The 23446-nt window shown below is 40.4% G+C and overlaps 1 protein-coding gene across 1 annotated transcript in view; it reads left to right on the plus strand.

The window, feature by feature from the left end:
- Nucleotides 1-23446, plus strand: part of MYO3B (myosin IIIB) — a 285486-nt gene that overhangs the window by 179025 nt on the left and 83015 nt on the right. The window contains exons 27-28 of the mRNA XM_024114809.3: nucleotides 117-197; nucleotides 9735-9855. Of these exons, the coding sequence (XP_023970577.3) occupies nucleotides 117-197; nucleotides 9735-9855 (202 nt within the window). The remainder of the gene's footprint in view (nucleotides 1-116; nucleotides 198-9734; nucleotides 9856-23446) is intronic.

The raw sequence follows: 23446 nt of genomic DNA on the forward strand, positions 1-23446 counted from the left end.
AGAGATAGTGGGAGGGGGTGGTTATGGCAGGGAGGATGAAAGATTAGGCACATCTCTGACTCTATAACACTTCCTTAAATAAATGTAATTCCCAACACATGGGTTTGTATTTTTAGCCTGGAGAGGATATGAAGCTCGCAGGAAGTACAAGGAAATAAGGAACAGAAGAACTGATGCTGCTATACATATTCAAGCAGGTAATTAAAACATTATTTCCACAGACTATATCTATTTTGCTATGGATAACTTCATGTCAGTATTTTTAGCTGAGAGAAATGTAAACAGCCCAAACAAAAGCAATCAGAAAATACTGCTTCTGATGCTGTGTTCTTCAATAGCAAATGTCACCAGTGACAGGACTCTAGCACTTTGGAGCTTTTATGGTGAGTACCTTTTTGAAAGCAAAACATACTGATTAAAAGCCATTGAATGAGTTCTTAGGGATTCATCTGGGCTCAGAGAGTCAATGTGTATTAACCATGTGTAGAGTTAGTGTGAAGCACTAGAATCATTTGCTTAAAGTGTGGATGATAGGCACTGAACATGCCATCTCTCTGGCTTTGTGGTTAGCCCTAATATTGGCAGTTTGCCAGGTTTTATTCTTAATTGCTGCTGATTTTTCCAGTTTGGGCCAAGCCTCTGATTCCCTGCCAGGCTTCAATGCACTCATATCAATATGAATTTGAATAAACTTGAAAGAGATTATTGAAGGAACAGGCCCGCAGGGTGGTGCAGGTCTCTAGTAGAGAGCAAGAGATCATATGGCACTGAAAATAAAAGATCCAGCCTACTGAACTGAGTAGCAGGGAGGCTATAGTTTCAAATGCAGCCAACATGAAGCAAACTAGGGATGATGTACCACACCTGTGCATGCCATTGTTCCCTGCAACCAAGGGTGAAGGAGTTCTGTAACGGATCTAAAAAGAGCCATAGCAGATGGAGATATCCCATCTCCTAGAACTGGAAGGGACCTTGAAAGGTCATCGAGTCCAGCCCCCTGCCTTCACTAGCAGGACCAAGTACTGATTTTGCCCCAGATTCCCAAGTGGCCCCCTCAAGGATTGAACTCACAACCCTGGGTTTAGCAGGCCAATGCTCAAACCACTGAGCTATCCCTCCCCCCAATGTACCAACAGAAACCTGTGCTCCACATTTCAGTCCAGTCGTTGCCTATACCATAATTATGTGACTTCTGTTACCTCTGAGTTCTGTTTTGCTTAGATGATAGTTAAACTGAAAGAAAAGATTTCTGCTGAATGTTCTCTCACTTCTGAACATAAAACCAAAATGTTAATGACAAGCCATTTTCATTATAAATCCAACAACTAACTTCCGTTCCCCAACCCTGTTCCCTGAGAGTCAGGATCACTATGACTTTCAAGAGGAAGGCAAAATAATATAATTCTGGCTGTAGAATTAGAAAGGCAATGTACATTTCTCTTAGGGCGAGGCTCTTTATACATAATATTTTGTATGTTCATAAAATAGCATGTCCCTCGCTCTAGGGTTATATGCTGTATGTTCAGTGAAATTGGGAGCTGTTGAACGGGAAGGTTTTTCCAAGTTACAACAAACATCAAGTGACTGGATAATCATATTCTCCACTTGTTCCCCTCCCCTGTGCTGTTATCTTCCATTATTCTCATTTTAACACAGAGTACCAGTTCTTCAGACAGGGAATCCATCTTTAGATGTATTGCAAAACACTGACTCTTGACAGTTATGCTCTTTTTGGAAAGCCTGCACCTCAATTTCCCAGCTAACCCAACAGCCTGTGCACTACCGGGGAAAGAGAGGCTAGGTCAGAAGTGACCCTTCAGTCTGCACTAGTACCAGTTCTTAAAGTAGTCATTTGGGACTAGATTGTCCCATGTATGCACAGCACATAGGAAGGCAATGTGGTACAGCACCAGCCCCTGGAGAGTGCTAGGAGGCATTCTGCCTCAGAATTCCATGTAGAGGTCCTGGGCATGCAGAATATGTATGCCCATTGCTAAACCCTTTATGGAGTGCTGTTTATGCACTCCCACTCCCTCCAGGGAACATAAGGGTCAGACAGAAGCAGAGCCATGTTCCATTCTGTCACCTTTGTGACACTGTGCACCCAGTGGAGTAGACAGAGCTCCCTTGAGTGCAGAGACTGTTATACAGCCTGGTCCTTGCGTAGCCCAGACAAATGTGGAAGGGTCCTGGCACTCCTCCCACCGTAGCACACACCATATGCCCATATCAGGGCCAGACAGAACCATTAAATCATTGTGTTGATCAGATTGGATGGATGTACATTAGGACTACAGAGTTCAGAGTGACACAGCACACCTTTGTGTTAATCATGCTTTACAGCTATTCCCATCTTTGGCACAGCTTTAGAATTTATAGTGCATAATCATTTATTTCAGAAAATCAAACTTCAGTTTGTGTGAGACTCTCTGCCTTAGGAAATCTATATCTAGGACTCTCTAATTGAAACTTCTTTCTAAACATTTTTGTTTATCTCTGCACATTAGTCTTTCTGTGTTTCAAGGCTGAGCAAATAATTGCAAAGTGTGACCATTATCTGGGTTTTAAAATAGACTGTCTATTACTATTGTTACTTCCATGCCACCATAAAAGTGTGTGGTGCTGAACAGGCAAATAGACATAATCTCCACACTGAAGAGCTTACAATGTAAGTACAGATAAAGGACAGCATTTCAAGAAAAAGAAATGTGGTCATTTTAACATTATTTTAAAGAATGAGCAATTTAGATCACAGAGATACAGTACTTGCGTTTGCTGGTCAGGCATTTATAAAACCATATAATTAAAATATATATAGCAAAATAAAGCAGTCCTTGAAATTTTGGAAGCATTTGGCTTACATGTTTCTACAGAACAGCACATATTGAAATTTGTTTTCCTTTCATCTCCTTCCCAATAAAAGCAGCAGTGCGGCTTATCCCTTTAGCTTCCTCAGAACTTCCTTTCAGAATTCCCGATCTATTACAGCACATTCACATACCAGAAACAAGATGCCTTTTCATGCTGTCAACCTTTTTCATCTGAAATGTAAATTAATTCTTGCTGGTACGCTTTGACAGAGATCAAAGTAGGGGTATTAACCTTATTGGGCCTTCTCTTCATCGGAATCAGTTCCAAAGACTGCAAGGGTGGTGTTAGGAGGCCAGTCTTCACTGTTATCTATGGCCCTCCTCCAGGCAGTCCTCTGTCTACAAGTCAACATTTCAAAGGCAGTGATTTCTTTTGTAAATGACCTTATCATTACTTTAAACGGTGTGAAAAATGATTTGGCTGAATAATTCTTGCAGGATTATCCTGCTCATTTTAATTGTGGGGGGACTTCATTCAGATTCCAGGATATTGTTTAAGTGGTTTTGACAGCAAGTGATCACAGCCTGATAGAACGGAGGAACACAGCTTCTGATTGGAAACCTCTTGACTTGTTCAGATTGTTCATTTCTTGAAGTCAGTCTTTGAGGTAGGCTACATTTGCATTTTAAAAATAAACAGATGCCTTTCAAATACATGAGCTGGTGGTCTGGAGATCTCAGTGGGCCCAAGCAGTTCACTATCCATCGATGAGATGTTGGAAGAAAAAACACATTTTTAAAAAACCCAACTATACATGAAGATACATTTCCTATGTGTATAATATTACACCAAAAATAAGTCATTATTTGAGCTGGGAAAAAAACCCCTTGCTAATAGGTAAAATGTTTATGAATTTAAGCCGTTCAGTACATCTACACTAGTGGCTCACACAATGTGAGCTACATCAGTGTATTTACACTGGTGGCTAAAATCCCCAGTGCAGGCAAAACCTTACCCACCTCTTTGTGTCTCAGTTTCTCAATTGGTAAAATATGGATAACAACAATTTTCTACCTCACAGAGAAGGCAAACATATTGTGAAAGAACTGAGATCCTCAGACAAAAATGAAGTATTGTTGTTTCTTTGTGCTGTGGTTTGTATTGCTTTGTTTAAAGCCTAGGATAAGGAAAAGATCACTATGTTGAAATGATTTTAACATTACATTGAGCCAGATTCACAGCTGGTGTAAATCAGTGTATTGCCATTGTTTGATGTCAGTGGAGCGATGCTGATTTACACCAGCTTTGGATCTGTAGCTATATTGGTATTACCACGTTTTATTAATTAGAATTAAAACCAAGTAAGTACAATTATAATGGTAATTTTTTTTTGTTTGTTTTTACTCCATTCCCAGTCACCGTAGCGTGGATTTCCATGTCGAGTGACAGCTCTCTCCAAAGACTTAAGAGAGGATTTTAATCTCCGTTTCATTTGTGAGCAGACACTGCCAAAATGCCAAATGAGTGGTGCATGCGATTCACTTAGATCTGAGGTGACATCACTGAACTCATGTTAATTAAGGCCTCTTTAGCCATCTGGAATATGCTGTGCAACTCTAGTCAGGATTGAGTTTAAACTCTGCTTCCAGAGGTGAAAGGCAAATGACTAATCCATTGAGCCACCATCCCCTCCTCCGACACACACTCATGCACTCACCATATGCCACACTTCACTGTGAAATTCTTTACTGAGAACTCAAGATTCAAGTTCTTTTTTGTAACACAAAATGGTGGATGCTCAGGAGGAAAGAGAAATGAGACAATCCCTTTATGAACTACTTTCGTCTTGTAACTTTTTACCATGTGATATTGCTCACCAACTATTTGCACAGCCTTAACTAACAACCTTCTAAGAGCAAAATTTTGGTACTGTGGAGAACTGCATACCATTTACATTAAGTTAATATGTATGTAAAATGTATATGGCTAGGATTTTCAAATGGAAAATCACACCCTTAGCTCCAAATGTAGACGTACCCTATGAGTGTATCTACATTTCCATTAGATTTGTACTTCCTGGTTTTGACTGTAAACGGAAAAGCACTGAAAGGTCACTGGACAGGCAGGCTATTCCTGCATTATTTCATCACCCAGCTGGAGCCAGCAAAGGACAGAACTCCTTGGCGAACCTGTTCCTACTTGGTCCAGCCTGATTTCTAGACTTAAGAGGTTCAAATTAGCAGCCACAATTTTGGGTGCTGTCACAGGCTTTTGTGCCTCAGATTTTACCATAACAGCCAGTAATCTAAAACACTTTGTGCCAGGGCCGGCTCCAGGCACCAGCTGAGCAAACTGGTGCTTGGGGCGGCAGATTGTTCGAGGCGGCATTCTGCCCAAACCAGCGCTTTTTTGTTGTTGTTGTTCTTGTTCCGCTCCGGCCACCCTATAGGGGGCGGCGGCGCGGAGAACCAGAGCGCCCTGCAGGGCAGTCCTCTTCCTTCCCTCCCCGCCGACCAGAGCGGAGCTCTCGCGGCAGGAGGCGGTGCAGCGGGAGGGGCCACGTGGCAGCGCCCCTGCTGTAGCCCTGGCCGCCCCCTTCTCTCTCTCTCCCGCCCGCTCCCTCTCCCTCCCCCCCCTGCACCCGCGCTCCAGCTGCGCAGCAGGTTTTTTTTTTTTTTTTTGCTTTGCCGTTCTGGCAGCCCCGTTTTTTTTTGCTTGGGACGGCCAAAAAGCCAGAGCCTGCCCTGCTTTGTGCAAACAGTAATACAGAGCAGCAGCGTAAGCCCTGTTTGCAACCCTGGAAAAAGGGTGCTAATAGTTACTAGTACATTTAGAGCTCTGTTCTCCCCTTTATGAGAGAACACATGCTGGGAAAAGAAATTCCACAAGTTGAAACTCAGTTTTCTATTCATTCTTCCACTGAAGGAATGGGGAATGGGGGAGAGAAGTATTTTGCCCCCTGAGGTTTGTATTACATAAACCTGCAAACCTCCTGAGATCCACAGGAGACAATGGGCATCCCTGGATACCTAGAGAGGGGGCATGATTCTCCATATCCTTACACCATACAACAGTTTTAGGCTGGCATCAAACGTGTGTAAAAGAGTGGACAATCACGGTGTCCAACCCCTCTCAAATTTTGGCATTTAAACACTGGAAGTGCTTATTTGAGAAGACAAATGAGGGAGTCAGAGGTCTTACTTGGGAACCCAAGTTTCAAAATTGAGTCTATAAAGTATCATGATATTATGGTATCTTCCCTTCAACAAGTGACTAGTTTGCATTTCCAAGGGCACAGTAATTCTTGTTTGTTACTGTAAATGGGATTAGGATTTGAAAGTGTCTGTCTATGTGAGGAGTAAGTAGCTATTTTACATGTTCTTTTATGGTTAGGAATGAAGAGAGAGAGGGAGAGATGTTTCTTGAGAAGGATGAATCCTCTCTTGCTGCTATAAAATGTTTCCGTACCTCCTGCCTATATGTTTTATGCATCAATCTACGATTGTCCTGATTGCTCTCTACATTGTGCTCAACAGCCCATTGTAGCATGGCATTCTCTTTGCGAATCAGCAGGAAAATGCCTGGACTTTCTGCTGACCAAAATTGAACAACTTTGTGTGTAATCTATATGGCTCAGTAAATTCTTTGTGAATGAAGGTTTTTACCAGCAAAGCATCAAGTCTCAGAGTCCTGGAGGTAAAAATAATTGCAACTTGCTACCTGCTGAACCTGAGGGAAAACTCATTTTATATGAGCATCAGTATCCAAAGTGCATGGCACATATAATATTTAACACCGAATGACTATTAATATGAGTGATAATGTACAGTTCACATCCCATTTTGCTCGAAGCTCAAATCCTGTTGTCATTAGCCATGTAAAGGATCAGGACTGAATATACTGTTGCTGTGAAGTTTGCGGTAGAGAATACAAAAGGTGAAAATAAAGTGACAGCTGGTAATCATTCTTCTTCAGTGATGTGATGATTGTTCATGGGGCACTAGCAACATGAATCTACTAATTTCACACTCTTTGAGCCAAGTGCGTAGTGTCAAAACCAGCCATAGTCAGTAATGCAAATTGCTGTGATGGAGCAGCTTCCCGACCTCTCAGCCTCCCTCGGTAGAATGCCCTGTATGTATGTTGCTTTGGAAACATTATGGATCCATTTCACAAATGCTGAAGTGAAGCACTCCTCTGAATGTTGAATGAAACCTCTAGGAAACATGTTGGTCTGCCGTGCTACGGAGGTTATCCCATGAGTCAAAGGAGAATCAGGAATTGCACACCTGTTACCTTGCAGAACCTAAGCATTCTAGGAAACCTGCCTTTGATAGAGTTTAATCAAAGACAAGCTAAGTTCTAAAATATTTATGAAAACAAAGGAATACAGTGGAGCCCATTACAGTGGAATCAGATATAGTCAAGCTCCATTTATTTAGTGAATGAAGGACAATCCTGAATTGTTTCATTGCATTAAAAAAAAAAACGTGAAAAGGGGTCCAGTGTATCCACAGGGTAAAAAATGCCATTGTAAGAAATGTGACACTTCATTTTTTAAAATAGTAGTAAAGAGGAAAAAAAAGTCTAAAGGTTCCAACTTAAGAAAAGGCGAAAAACAAACCTGCTGCTGATATCATTATTTTATTATTTTAGTTTCTTTTCAGTGCTCCTTGTTATTTAAACTTGTCCATAGACTGACCAGTATTTGGCACATTTCAGCTCTGTAGAGTTAGCTGCTGCTGGCCAGTTGTCTTTGCAGCCAACATCAGAGTAGGCTTCTTGTCTGGTCAGTAGGAGATAGTTAAGGATTGGAAGGCTGATCACATGAGGCAACTGAATGTTTGCCTCCTTTCTGCCAGATAGGCAGACTTTTCCAGTCTTCTTATTAAGGAAGGAAAGTCGTCAGTCTCATGATACCTGAATGCTGTATTTACAGCACCTCAGCAGGCCCAACTTCTATCATTCTTTCTGCAAATAATGGTTATTTATTTCAGTGGAAATTAAGTGGAAGATAATGACATCTCACTAAAAGCATTTTTTGCTGCTTCTTACACTGGCAATTCTGAAAACTCCAAAAGGCACTGAAATATTTAGGTTATTATGGTGCACTGCAAACCACAGCTCAAGCAGTTCAGGTGGCTTTCATTTTCTTGTATTGCACAGAAAAATGTGACTACATAGATTTTCCTGAGAAACACTGGTTGAGGAGAAGGCAGTTAATGCTATCCTGTGATTAAACTAGACAGGAAGAGGATAGGTTACAGCTCTCCCTAAGGAAACCCTTAAAAAGAGATTATGGTGACTATTTTTCTATTTTCTTTAACACACTCTGATTATTATACAACAGAACATCAGTATGGGCTGCTTTTAAAAGAGTAGTTACATGTTGAAAGATGAGACTCCATGAATAATCCCAAAATGTGAGGATTTTAGGGTGTGAACTGTACAGGGCAGGGATTTTGTCTTCTTTTGTGTGGACAATGCCTAGTGGTCCTGGAAAAATAAAAACAATGAGTCCAGTGGCACCTTAAAGACTAAAGGATTTATTTGGGCATAAGCATTCGTTGGTGAAAAACACCACTTCTCTGAGTGCCACCGGACTCCTCCTCAGAGCCTAGATTTCAACAACTCAAGTGATGGGGCTTTCTCCTATTCCATTGTGGGACAATTCTGCAGACTGAACCTGATGCTTTACTGCCTTTCCTAAAGTAGAGAGACTTTCCTAATTGAGGCCACTGCTGGGAGATGTGTCCTCATATTCACCCCAAGTTCTCCTTTGCATGTTATCATCCCATTAGTTCTTACTATACCCGGGTGATCTATGACAAACAATCCTTTCCCTATGTTGTTTCCATGCTTCATATATTGTGCAGTAGAAGGTTATCATCATTTTTGTGTGTGTATTGTATTTAAACTATGTTGTATGTATTTTCCTCATGTCAACCCCCTCCTACCATTTAATTACTTTATTTATGTTTTAAAATAAATCCGTGTTTGATATTGATCCTAGGGTAGAGGTGTCCCTTGATTTTATTTTCCTTTGTGACATTAAAATTTCCTTAAATTTCTTGCTTCTCAAATGCAACACCATATTTATAAGGTCTGGTCTTACCTGTGCTGTATACAAGAGTTATAATATCTTTGCTCAATGCTAGAGAGAATGAAGCCCAAATTTATATTGGATACAATTTTGAAAAGTGCCTAACTGACTCAGGTGCCAAAATCCTATTGACTTTCCGTAGGGTTTAAGCACATTTGAAAATTTTACCCACTGACTCTTTTTGTCATTCCACTGCACTAGAAGCCTCCTATCTAATTTACTGTTTCTTACCTGCTGCTTAACTTGTGTGCTTTTGCGTTGGTGGTATAACTTTAAAACATTTCTTGGCATGTGAAGATATTTGACATGATTAAGCCTAATGTATCTTTAAAATGCTCTGTTATGGTTACAGCTGGTTGAAAAATAGGGGAAGAAAAAATTGTGACTTTTGTTGTTAAAACTTGACAAAAAATTAAGTCAAAATTTCAAATTTTGAAAAATGTTAATCAGTTCTAATCCTGGTAGTTGTGGGTAAAACTGAATAGTTTTTTTTTATTACTGTTTTAGTTAATATATCATGAGCCTGGTTTTCATTTAAACTAATTAATTACATTTATTCTCACTTTAAGTTTCTTTGCACTACCAGAGTGGTATAAAGTGGCCTTAGTGTAAATGAAAATCCGGCCCTATATATTTTTCCAGTGTTTTAAAAGTGGACCCAATTCTGCAAGGTGCTGACTGCCTTTGGCCTCCATTTATTTAAATAGGGGCCAAAAGCACTCAGCTCTGAGCAGGAGGGTGCCTGTTCTGTATAAGAAAAGCTGTTAGTTCTGTCTAGGAGTGATTGTGAAGCTTCTTATTCATACTTATGTTTGTCTAGCTTTCAGGGGATACATTGTTCGAAAAAATTATTCAAGATTGAAATGTAGCGATGGTTACCCAGCTGATACTGAGTCTGTGAACAACTGCTCCGCTCCCAGTTTTGGCTGTGAAGAACATTGGTGAGTTGAATCCTTTGGTGTCCATTATTTTCATAAAAATCATATCCCATACAACACAAGGTGAAAGGAATAGGCACTGAAAACAAATACCCTGCCTCATCATTCAGCCGTCTCTTTGGGGTCCTGTTATTCTGTAAGCAAGAAAACCTGTAACTAGGTCAGTCCCTCCACCAGTTGAGTCATCTCAATGTTCTCTCTCTTATCAGAGTTTGATTTCTTTGTTTGTTGTGTTATCTGTCCAGATTGTGGGCCAGTAAATTTCTCAGCAGCACCCTCAGCACCCATTGACTTCAGTGAGAGTTGAGTCCGCTCAGCATTTCACAGGACTGGACTACATACCTGTGACTAAATTTGCTAGATTGGAAGCTCCTTGAGGTAGGGGCATGGTTTTCTTTTATGTCTGTAATGGTCCATGCACATCTACGGTAGAGACAATAACAGTAAAAGGCAGGTCGGTAAGTCCCCTTCAGAGAGCCTAGGAGTACAGCAAATCTGAACCCTGGTTCCTACCTCTTTGCTGAGTGAGCAGGTTTTTTTAACCACCTTCACTCCAAGCTCTACCAGCTGATTCACTCCATCCAGTTGCCCTCATGTATCTTACCTTCAGCTGGAGGTGCAGGAGGGAGCTGACTCTTCTATAGCTGTGATTCATGCCATTGCATTGATTATTCACTGGGGTAGGAACCTCTCTTTGACACGTCTTTGTCCCTCTGGCCCAAGAATGACAGTTCTGGTTCTCTCTGGAATATATACTTCCCAGTTAGCAGCACAGCAAGAGCCTGCTACCCCTCTTAATAGAGCTCTCTGAGAAAACCGATGACTTATTTGACTTTAAGTAGACTGCATTATTCCTTTAAAAAGAGGTGACCTTTAAAATCTCCAAACCCGCATTTCTGATTTCTCTGCTTGTACTCATAACATCCAGTTCAGTTAAATTCAATGATAACTTAGTGATTGGTTTGGATTGAATAATTTGTACTAAATGTTACAGTGAGTGTCATTGAAGGTTTCTAACCAGGTGCAACCACATGCATCCTCCTGGGCCATGCAAGCCGAGAATGCTACAGATGCTCTTTAGTGCAGCAATCCTATTTATGGAAGGGAAAGGTTTGGTCCAATGAACAAGGGCAAAAAGAAGAAATAAAAGCTTGTTGCAGTGCTAGTCGGGCAAATGGAGAGCTCACGGAAATGAGCTCCGTACAACTTACCACCACAACTCTCTGCATGCTGGTCCTCTCTCCCTGCGGAGATCCATAACTCACCAGGTGTGTGGCTGCAGGGTGCAGCTCCCTACCCTAGCGAGCTTCTCCAGCGGGACTCTCTTGCGGTCATCTCAGTCGTGCTGGTAGTGGCATGGTGATCCCTTCAGCTGCCTGCTGGTGGTGGTAAAAATCCGCTGCCACCATATCTATCACGCTGAGTACGTTTCCCAGACCTGAAGAAGAGCTCGGTGTAAGCTTGAAAGCTTCTCTCTCTCTCACCAACAGAAGTTGGTCCAGTAAAAGATATTACCTCACCACCTTGTCTCTCTGATCGATAGACCCATCCCAGGCTGACTATTTCCCCACCCTACATCAGGCTATTTTGGAATTACTCTCTGTTTTCCAGGTAGACATGTTTTCTTGGATTAGGTAGTATTTTTCACAGCTATATAGCCCCTCAGGCTCATGAAGCTTCAGGGACCAGCTGGCACTGAGGCAAATCTGAGCTGGATAGAACACACATAGAACACAGTTGCTGTGGGAGTACATTGCCCATCCATCTCTTGCGGAGGAATGTACTTGATACATACTATGAGTCTCACAATAAAATCCACACGTTCTCTAATCCAGAGCCATATTCGGTTAAAATGTCACCACTTCTGGTGATACTTGGTTTTATCCCTGATAAATATTGCAGATTATGAGCCTGATCCTGTAAATTTCTCAGCAACACCCTCCTCCCCCCATTGACTTCAATGAGAATTGGGGGTACTCACCATTTCAGAAAAGGCACTCAGTATCTTGCAAGTCTGGATTCTATAATTTACCTTTCATAAAACAATCTGCACTTCCATGTGTGGCTGTTACTGGATACTGGGTTTTTTTAAGCATATGGCTGTTCAGTCATAAAGGAAACATGTAGGAAATAGGAATGCTGATGAATAACAGTTCAGATGTTTAACACGGTAGCTTGTAATATATCCCTAGAGAAGGCAGCTTCATTGTGGATTCACATACCTTTACATTCAAGTGAAGAATAATAAAATTGTCTTTAGGTTTCTTTTTATTTGGTGGTTGGTTGGGTTTTTTAAGGTAGTAGTTTGTGAGAATGAAAAATGAGCTGAAATGTATTCTGTGGGTCAGAAGGCAGAATCACATCTAGGGTACTCCGTTTCAGTTCATGATATCCACAGGAACACAACTGTATACAATTAAATGTGTCACAATCTGGCCTTCTTCCTGAAGTCAATTCAAAAGTTCAGTATAACTGAATGGAGAGTATATATTCTAATATTTGATGAAATCATTGTGTTTCCAAAATGTACAAAAGAAATGGGCACATGTAGGTAGAGCCTTTTAAAAACTTAAATTCCTTCAAAAGAATTTAGGCTATCCACTTAGCCTGTAGAGCAGAGTAGAAGCAAATACAGGCTATTAAATGACCTTAAATGTTATTAAAAACACAAGCTTCTTATTTCAACTGAGTACTAAATATCTCCTACATTTAGCTGCCTAATTTTGAAATAAGAAGGAACTGTACTCAAATACAAAGGACCTTTTTACATGAACCTCAGTAATTGATATCACAATTGTGACTATGTTGCTAGTTACTTAACAAATAGCTTTTTACTGTACACAGTAGGAGTATAAATATCTGCATAACATTAACTTATACATTAGTGGCATAAATGCTTCCTGTCATTTAAATGGCATGTTCTTACATTTTACTGTATGGAACTGAGGGGCAGCCTGTGGAACTTTCTGATTGTGAAGAATCTTAGGGTTACATTGGCTTCAATGGGAATTGCACTTGATCTGAATTTGGCAATGAAGCACATCTGCATATATCAGTTTTGCCAACCCGCTTTCTGATAACCCCAGCCACGAGCAGGAATCCTCAACCAGTCAATTACAGCTAGAAGCTGGCTCCTTTTCATGGCCTGAGCAGCACACAGGCCAAATCACAATCAGAATCTTGCCTATAATATCTAATTCAAAACAGAATGGGCAAAATTTACCTTGAGGAGCCTGCCTTGGCCAAGACTTAATCCCATCAAGGGAAGTGAAAAACCTGAGCCCTCCTCAAAACCTTCCATCTCAGAATATATCATGCTATGAAGCCAAAGATTGCTAAAATGGTATCTGTGATATCACAAAATGGCATATTCTGGGATATCTTCAGATAACCAGGAAGTGCTGGATTTGATGAGTGGTGGGAGGGAATTTCTTTAGGTAGTTAGTTAAAACTTATTTCTGTGTTGAATGCTCCCCACAGGCTTCTCAGTGGGCACTGGGAAGGTCGCGGGTGGCAGGTAAATAAAGCACTGGAATACAGGATTAACTTTATTATTATCCCTCAATATTAATACATCATGGGGGTTGTTTTTAAACAAATAGCCTTAAAACCATACAAGATATGTAAGCATAAAAAGAGGAAAGCTGCTGTCTAAAATTTGTCCCATGACTCACCAATAAATCCTGATCACAAGGTGACTCTGTAACTTTAGTAGTCAGGGATTTTGTTAAACCCTCCACAGAATTCCTGCATTTTAGGTGCTCAAATGCTCTCATTCTCCTTTGACTGTCCTTAAAAGCCTTGCAAAGCCTAGGAGCATGCTCTTCTGGAGGTCACTGATCGTGATGTCTTGCACTTCTATTGTGTTCTTGAGTTGCTCATTCATATCCTTAGGATGCTCCAAGTACCCCAGCAATCACTGGGATCATCTTTGTTTTAGTTTTCCATAATTATTCCACTTTATGGCAAAGTTCTTCATACTTCACTATATTCTCTTCTTGTTTATTTTTTTTTATACTTCTGTCTGCTGGTGTGGCGATATCAATTAACATGGTTACAATTGTCTTCTTTTCTACAACAACAATGTCCAACCTATTTGTCTGTGGCAATTGTTGAATCCCATAAAAACTTAGCCTGTTCATTATCTAGAGCATTTTCAATTCAGTGGTCCTAATACCACATAGTGTGTTTGAGTCCATACTTGCTGTAGAGGCTCCAATACATACACTTGGGTTATGTCTACACTGCAATTGAAAACCCACGGCTGACCAGTGCCAGCTGACTCTAGCTAAGGGCTGTTTAAATGACATTCAGGTTCAGGCTGCAGCCTGAGCTCTGGGACCCTCCCAACTCACAGGGTTCTAGAGCTCAGGCTCCCCAAACGTCTACACTGCAATTAAACAGCCCCTTAGCCCATGAGCCTGAGTCAGCTGGCATAGGCCAGCTGCGGGATTTTAACTGCAGTGTAGACATACCATTGGTGACTTCATTGTGACTTCATTCAATACTCTCTCCCAGACAGGCTCCTGCAAGTGTTCAACACATGCTCCACTAGCTCTTGCTCTTTAGAACACATTCTTCAGTTTGGGGAGCAGTTCTATTAGTCAATTTTGTTTCAAATGTAATTAAGTCTTAAGGACCGCTCTTGTGCACTAATAATGAGGCGCTCTGTCTATTTTTTTTGAGGTGTCCTTCTATAGACCATGAGTTTGTTAATCTTCATTCACTAATGGGTTCAGTCTCTCTCCACCACTGTCTATGTATTAATTTCTCTGTAAATCTTTCAAGTCCTTTGGCAATTTGGTTTCTTCTTTCTTTTATGCTGTCTTGGGCTGGGATGCATACTCAGCAGTTGCATGTTATCATAACCAGATGATCTTTTACTCTGGCTGACTCCTCATATATTTTGATGTTATATTCTTCATTGTCAATTGCTTCCTCCACAGAGAGCAGGCCTCTTCCTCCACCACATTGTCAGATGTACATCCTGTCCATGTCTTGATTCATATTCATTACTTTATGCTTTGCCAGGAGCTTTCTTGTTTGGATGACAAATTTTTTCTTCTCTTGATTCTCTTGATCACTTAGCAATGTGTTGTCCACGTATTAATGGTTTGGATCAAATTCTTAGAGTTGCGTTTTGTCCTCAGTGTAGTTTTTATTTGTCTGTCATATTCTTTCCTCACTTCTTCTTTGACTTCCTTATGGTGTAACTCTAACAGTTCTCTGATTGCAAGGTGTTTGTAGGGGCCATGCTGAGAGATAGCTTAGATAGTACCTTTGTTAACTTGTATGCCATTCGATTGTACCCATTTGCCCCCTGTATGGACCCCAACACACATTTATGTAAGCCAACCCATAGCTTTATATCTTCACCAAACTATTCTACATAGGCCTTCACTTTCCTTTTCTGACCATCCATTGTTTCAGATCATCAGTGTATAACAAATGGTTAACTGGTGGTTGTTGTTTGCTGTTATGATAACCATAATTTATCTCGTGGACCATCCATGTCTGCAGCAGCATTGCTACCACAAATGGCATAAGGAATTCTCTTGAAAAATTCCTCTTTTAATTTGGGCCTCATCAATGAGAGTCCCTTCCAGGTAGATCGAGTGTTCCAGTTAACCACAGATTGCTACAGACAGGAAATGATCTTTGGATGAACTTTGTGCATTTTCAGTGTGTCGAGGATACATGAATGTGGGATGCGGTTATATGCTTTTTGGTAGCTATCTACATCATCTTTATTTTTTCTTGGTGGTTGTTGTTTTTTTATTTTGGCATCTTCTGTGATCCTCCTGTTCAGCCTAAGGCAGTCTTTTGTCCCTTTCATGTTTACTGTACAGTCTTTTTGCTCAGGAGGCAGAATTCCATTGTGAGCTAGCACTATCCAGATCTTCTTTGCAAGAGATGCTGTTAGAAATTTCCACATATTTAGAAAATACTTGATTGGACTATAATTCATAGAATCACTGCAGCCTTCTTCTTTTTTTTGTATGAGGATGATTCTCCCTCTCACCATCTATCTTGGACATTCATTCTTCAAACATTTATTAAATTGTTCAAGTAAACAACCATAGAGGCATAGAGATAGGCATTTTAGCCAGAATCCATGCACCCCATCTGGTCCGGATGCTTTCCAATTTTTCATTCCTGTCGGAACCTCATCTACTTCTTTCTTTGAAGTCCACTGTCTGGTTATGTTGTACATCCTCAGACCAGATTTCTTTCCAGGAGCACTGAAACTCTTCCACATTATTTATTGACTTTCTATTTTTTCCTATTCTGCTTTTAACATTGATCTGATCAAAGAATCTCTTAGGGTCTCTCGTGAAAGGTCTTTTCTCTTGATATTGACAGCATCACGCTAAATATCTTTCAAGCCTATGACTCAATGTGATCAGCTTGTTTACATTGTTCCTTTACCACTCTCACATCTCTTTCATTCAGCGGATAGTTCATCTCCAGGGCCTTTCACTTCTGTTTTCTCTTCAAATGATTTTTCTCAAATTCATCCAGTAGACTGATATCAGTGTAAAAGCTTAATCTTCTGGTCTAACCTTTATTTCCATGGATGGTGTGGAATATTTGGAGTTTTCTGGTGGTTCATTCATCAGGCTTGATGTTAAGACAATGAGATGCTACTGTTGCTGTAGCACACATTTAACTAGCAAATACTCGTTGGTCTTACAGCTACCTTGAGTGCTTCATTCAATTCTTGTACTACATCATTGGGTCTTTGCTGGCCTACAAATTTCATACATGGTAGAATTGGTTGGTGATCAATGTCTCTTAATTTTGTATGATCTCAAGCAACAAATCATTCATATTTCCCAAACTTTCTTCAGGTGAGGTTTCACTCATATTTGTCCTCAATATTTCCTCAGTCATTTGTGGCTCCTGTTTATCCTGTATCATTGCTTCTGTCAATATGTTTTCATGTGGTTCAACACCACTGATCTCTCCTTTCATGCTTTCAAGCTCCAATTGTGTAAATTCTTTTCTTTGGAATAAAGCTCTCAGTTATCTAGCAAAGTCTATGCTTGGTCACTTCTTTCTGCATGTTGATGTTGTTTCTGTCCTTCCAGTGTTGGAGCATTCATTTCCTCCAGCCTCTCTCTCCTGGTTTTGTCAAAATTCAGCGTTGGGTCACTTCTTGATTTGTGCTACGAGGCCATTTCACTCTTTTGTTGACAATGATCTCTGGTTTTCTCAGGTTACTTGGACAGTTGCATGATACTGACCTCGGGTTGACACAGCACACCCTGCAGAGCAAGTTGCCTGCAGTATAGCTAAGGTCTTCTTAGGCTAGGTCTACACTACAGGGGGGGAGGTCGACCTAAGATACGAAGTTGCGTATTTTAGGTTGACTTACCTGGCTGTGAGGACAGCGGCGAGTCGACCGCTGCTGCTCCGCCGTCGACTCCGCTTCCGCCTCTTGCCGCGGTGGATTTCTGGAGTCGACGGCAGAGCGATCAGGGATCAATTTTATCGCGTCTAGTGAAGATCCCCAATAGATCGATTGCTATCTGCTGATCCGGCGGGTAGTGAAGACATGCCCTGTGACTCCCTTTATGCCATTCAGAATAGTTACCAATTTGCCTGTATTCTCCATATTGTGTTGGGTTGGCAGGCTATACACAAGTGTATGCCAAGCCAGTATTTGTAGGTCTCGGAGGTGGATTGTTATTACTATTGATTTCATTGTCTTCACTTTAACCTTGCAATTCACTTTAAAGGTATGGAGATAAAAACTGGACACCCTATTACAGATAAGGGCATATTGTTGTTTGGCATACTGACAGGATTGCCTGTTGCTGTGCCCACTGTTAGCAGAAAGAGCAAGCCTGGAGATAGTTCCCATTGGAGTGATGGGGTTACTCAGAGCAGGGCACGAAGGAGGCAGCTGAGATCAGTTCCTGGGAAAGGGATAGTGTAGGAAAGTGTCAACCAGGAATAAAAGAAAGGAGGTCCCCCTTGCTGCCCCCAAATTTGTGTTTATTTTTTGTGTATTCCAGAATGAGTTTCCTGAAAAGCTCACCCATGTACAAAGGGGCAATACCCACAAAGGGTTCCAAAATGCTTGATGCGAGTTTTAAAAATATTTTGGGTTTTTTTTAAGCCAAACTTATGATTTTCAAAAATCTGTTTTATGAATTTGTGAGATTAGCAATACTGTAATTAGCATATTTTCTATATAATTTCCCCATCCCTTTTTAGGACCTGATCCAATGCCCATTGAACCAGGTCCTTAAACCATCAGTACAATATCCTTGCCCTTTTTCAAAACTGAGTTTCATCAGCTATCATCCCCCTAAGTCTTTAAATCCACCTGGAATGCCCCCAGGGTTACTAATCAAAAAAAGTAAGTATCATCAGCAAACTTCACCAACTTGCTGTCCACTTCTTCTCCAAATGATTAATTAGTATGTTAAATAACACTGGTCCTGTTACTGATCCCTGGGACCCTTCCTTATTAACATGCATTCCTAATACTATTTGCTTACTGTTGCATAACCTGTCCTTATCTAAGTGCTTGAGTACTCTTTTTTTAGTGAAACTCTCAATCAGTCTGCCCTGTACTGAAGTGGGGCTCACCAGTGAGTAAATCCCCAAATCTCCATTCATTCCTTTTGTCAAAAAATAAATAAAATAAAATAAAGGCACCACATTAGGGTTTCCAGTCTTCAGGGACAACTGCTCAACAGGATTGATTGTAGCTCCATTATCTTACACTTAATTTCTTTCAGAACCTTCAGATGATAGTATCAGGTTTCTGATAGTGGGTTTCTCAAATTGCTCCATAAATTCCTCCTTGGATAATTCAGTTTCTGTAAAGGCCATACTCTGATTTCCCATGAAAAGAACCTTTGGAATATGAATTTTCCCTTCTTTTTCTACAGTGATAGCTGGCTGATGCAAAAAAAACAAAATAGTCTTCTTCCTTTTTTTAATTGCCTCATTTGCCCATTGGTAATTCTGGTGCTGACAGTCACATTCAGGCCTGGTCTACATTTAAAATTTAGGTCGATTTAGCTACATTGGTCATGGGTATGAAAAATCCACACCCCTGGCAGATCTAGTTATGCTGTCCTAACCTCCATTGTAGATGCAGGTAGGTCAATAGAAGAGTGCTTCTGTTGATCTAGCTACTATCATTCAGGGAGGTGGTGTTACTACAGCAACAGAAAGAATTCCTTCTATCAGTGTAGATCTACACCACTGAGTTATGACAACATAGCGATGGAACTATAACTATGACAGTATAGTCCCCATAATGTAGATGTACCCTCAGCCTTTCGCATCTGATAGAAAATCATGGGCTCCATGACTTACATGACCAGCGTGGGAAAGCTCAAGTGGTCAGGTTCTGCTCTCACTTGCACAAGTTTTAAACTGGTGTCCATGGGAGCAGAATTAGGTCCAGAATTTTTCAGATTATTCTGCCTTGTTTTTTCTCTGTGAAGTATAATCCTTTCTGAATGGGAGAATAAAGTTCAATGCATCTAGGAATGTATTATTTCTGCAGTGTGATCTAAATTTTTCCTAGTGGAGTGTTTCAGAATGTTGGTTACCTAGCTGATGTAGGAGCCTAAATTCCACTTGACTTTCAATGAGACTTAGGCTCCTAATTGCCTGTGTCACTTAAGTTACTTAGGCACTTTTAAAATTTTACATGTGAAAATAGGCCAAACATAGGTTGATTTAAAAAAAAAAATTAAATGAATCAGGTCTTTTCATATCCGACCTGTTTGGGAGAGTTTTGGAAAAGACCAGCATTTTACTCAGAGAGTGAATACATAGGGTAGGTAGATTATTCAGTGGCCTTTTGATTACAGTAATTTACTCTCCCCTAAAAAGAGAATCATAATTATAGAATCATAGAAATGAAGGGATGGAAGGGACCTTGAGTTGAGCGCCCTACACAGGACCTAGTATACCAAACCATCCCTGACAGGTGCTTGTCTAACCCATTCTTTGAAACCTCCAGTGATGGAGATTCCATAATCTTGGAAGCCTGTTCCAGTGCTCAACTATCCTTATAGTCAGAAAGCTTTTCCTAATATCTAACCTAAATCTTCCTTGCTGCAGGTTAAGCCCATTACTTCTTGTCCTATCTTCCATGGACCTGGAGAACAATTGATCCCTGTCCTCTTTGTAACAGCCCTTAATATATTTAGAGATTGTTATCAGGTCCCCCCTCAGTCTTCTTTTCTCAAGATTAAACATGCCCAGTGTTTTTAACCTTTCCTCATAGGTCAGGTTTTCTAGACCTTTTATCATTTTTGTTGCTGTCTTCTGGACTCTCTCCAGTTTGTCCACATCTTTCCTAATGTGTGGCACTCAGAACTAAATACAATACTGCAACTGAGGCCTCACCAGTGCCAAGTAGAGCAGGTTAATTATCTCCCATGTCTTAGGCCTGGTCCCCACTAAGTCCCCACTTCGGACTAAGGTACGCAAATTCAGCTGCGTTAATAACGTAGCTGAATTCGAAGTACCTTAGTCCGAACTTACCGCGGTCCAGACGCGGCAGGAAGGCTCCCCCGTCGATGCCGCGTACTCCTCTCGGCGAGCTGGAGTACCGGCGCCGACTGCGAGCACTTCCGGGATCGATCCCAGAACATCGATTGCCTGCCGCCGGACCTCCGGTAAGTGAAGACAAGGCCTTACATACAACACTCCTGGTAATACACCCCAGAATGATATTAGCCTTTTTCACACTGCATCACACTGTTGACTTGAATTCTATTTTTGAACCACTATAACCCTCAGATCCTTTTCAGCAATGCTAATGCCTAGCCAGTTATTCCCCATTTTGTAGCTGTGCATTTGATTTTTTTTCTTAAGTGTAGTACTATACATTTTTCTTTATTCAATTTCATCTTGTTGCTTTCAGACTAATTCTCCAATTTATCAAGTTTGTTTTGAATTCTTATCCTGTCCTCCAAAGTACATACAATCCCTCCCAACTTGGTGTCATACACAAATTTTATAAGCATACTCCATTATCCAAGTCATCAATGAAAATATTGATTAGTACCAGACCCAGGGCAGACCCAGCAGGACTCCACTAGATACATCCTCTTAGTTTGACAATGAACCATTTGAAAGACTGTTCCTAAAGAGTAGTTATCAATCAGTTTTGAACCTACCTAATAATAATTTCATCTAGATCACATTTACCTAGTCTGCTTGTGAGACTATCGCGTGGGACTGTGTCAAAAGCCTTACTAAAATTAAGGCCTTGTCTATACTATGGGCTAAATCGGTGCCACTGCAATTGATGCAGTGGCATTGATTTAGCAGGTCTAGTGAAGACACGATAAGTTGATGGGAGAGCACTCTTTTGTCTACTTAATTAATCCACCTCAACAAGAGGTGGAAGCTATGTCGACGGGAGAGAGTCTCCCATTGACATAGAGCTCGGTAGACACCGCTTTAAGTCAATGTAAGTTACGTTGACTTAAGTTATATTATTTACATAACTTAACTAGCATAATTTACATCGACTTAGAGTGCTAGTGTAGGTTAGGCCTAAGATATATCATGCCCACAACTTACCCACTAGGTCAAAGTTGTCAAAGTTGGGTGCCTAGAGTTAGGCTCATAAATCCATATTTAGACATCTAAATATAAAGGTCTGGTTTTGAGAGATATTGAGAACTCTCAACTCTCACTGACTTCAGTGGAATCTGAAAATGCCCAGCACCTCTCAGGATAAGGCCACTTAGATTTAAGTTCCCAACTTTGAAAATGTTTGCCAATATTCTTAAATGCATCATGAGAATTAGTTACTGTTGTGCTGCTTCCTGAGTCCCATTGCAGTCTTTGTCAGAAGAGGTAATTAACTGTGTTCCATTTTCTTTCCTTAGTCATAAGTAAGGGCCAGATTTTTGAAAGAGCTCCGTGCCAGACGTTAAAGTGCTGAGCACCCACAATTGAGGCCAGATTTTCCAAAGGTCGCTCCCAGCAAATGCCACTGTGACTCTTATGGCCAGATTTTGAAATGAGTTCTTCACTCATCATGCAAAGCTCTTTTGAAAATCTGACTGCTTATTTAGGTGCCTATGTGGGAGCTGAATTTTTCTGAAAATCTGGCCCTAATTATGGGAGCTAACCCTTTCGGAAAATTCTGAACAAAGAATGCAACATTTGCATTTCATGCCTGGTATGTTTTGCGAATTCCAATGGTATATGGCCCTGTTGTAAATCCCACATTCTACCCTTTTCATAAGAAAAGAAAAAGAAAGCAGTTTTCTATCTAAAAAGGCTATATTTAAATAAAGATAATGTTTTAGCCTTCTCAATTCCAACTTTATTAATAACCTTTAGGGAAAGGGAGGAATTGTGAACTAGTAGGAACAGGGAAAATGGAAAACTGTGAAAAGACCGGAAAATTGTATACCAATCAATTCCGGTTACAAAGATTTTAGTGGCCCATGGTCAATTAAGGTCTGGAGGCTAAAAATGGAAAAAGCCTTCCACAATTCTGGCTTGTAGTACACACAGAAAAGAACTCTATGTATCCACAAGCACAGCCAAACTCTTTGGCTTGTTCCCAGAGCACATAACAGTGCAGTCTGGTTTTTTTGGTTTCTGTTGGGGGACGGAGAAACCAAAAACTTTACTTTGCAAATTTCTTAGTTGCAAATGGTTCAGAACTGCCCTAAGGATAATCCTCAGGGTTGTGCCTAGATGCTATTTTAAAGCAGCTCAGGTTCATTGTTATTTTGAGATAGTTTATTATGTGTAATACTTTTATCAGAGACAGTACTGTCCAGTGATTCTTTGGTTGCAGAATATGGGTAGCATTTTATCTCTACTACTGAGTTATATATTGTACATTAAATAAAATATTTATGTTCAAATTTAACGTATGATTTTGGGTAGAATATTTTGTCATCTTTCCAAATAACAATTTCTAAAGAATAAATTATAAAAAAAAAAACAATAAATAAACCCCAACTTATGGTCATGTGAACTGTACTATTCCAGAGAAATTAGACATTTGAACTTATCAGTGAATTCTTCATTTTGTTGCCACTTCTTGGGAGCTTTATTTAAACTACTTAAATTGGCATTACTTTTGCAAACAGCTTTGTAAAACTTGCAATTTAAATCAGATCTCTGGACCTGGAATAACATTTTCATATGTGCCTAAGTCCCATTTTCAGAAGTGACTGAGACACTCATGAGCCCAAGTCCTTTTGAAAGTCAGAGCCCAAAAATTGTAGGCTGCATTTGTGGATGTGGTGATAAGATATGCATGTTATGTAATGTGTTTGCATAGTGATGTACATATGTCAAGGATATGTGTCAAGTTCAGTACTCAAAGTAACAGTTTAAAAGATTTCATGTCCTTGTTCAGTTTCAATTATTTTAATTGTAGGTGTTTTTGAAAAGTAAGTCTGTACATGTAGCTGCTATCACCAATTACTGTTCAAACAGTGCATTATGTTGTTCTGCTGTTACTCAAGAACAATGGTGCAAGTAGAAATCATTTCTTGTCAGTACACTGCACTCATGGGAGGGACACAAAGTGGGGGCACATGACCTCCGCATGTGACTCCTCCCTGCCTTGCTCCCA

This window comes from Chrysemys picta, chromosome 11 (assembly GCF_011386835.1).
Source record: "Chrysemys picta bellii isolate R12L10 chromosome 11, ASM1138683v2, whole genome shotgun sequence".
Classification (NCBI taxonomy): Eukaryota; Metazoa; Chordata; order Testudines; family Emydidae; genus Chrysemys; species Chrysemys picta.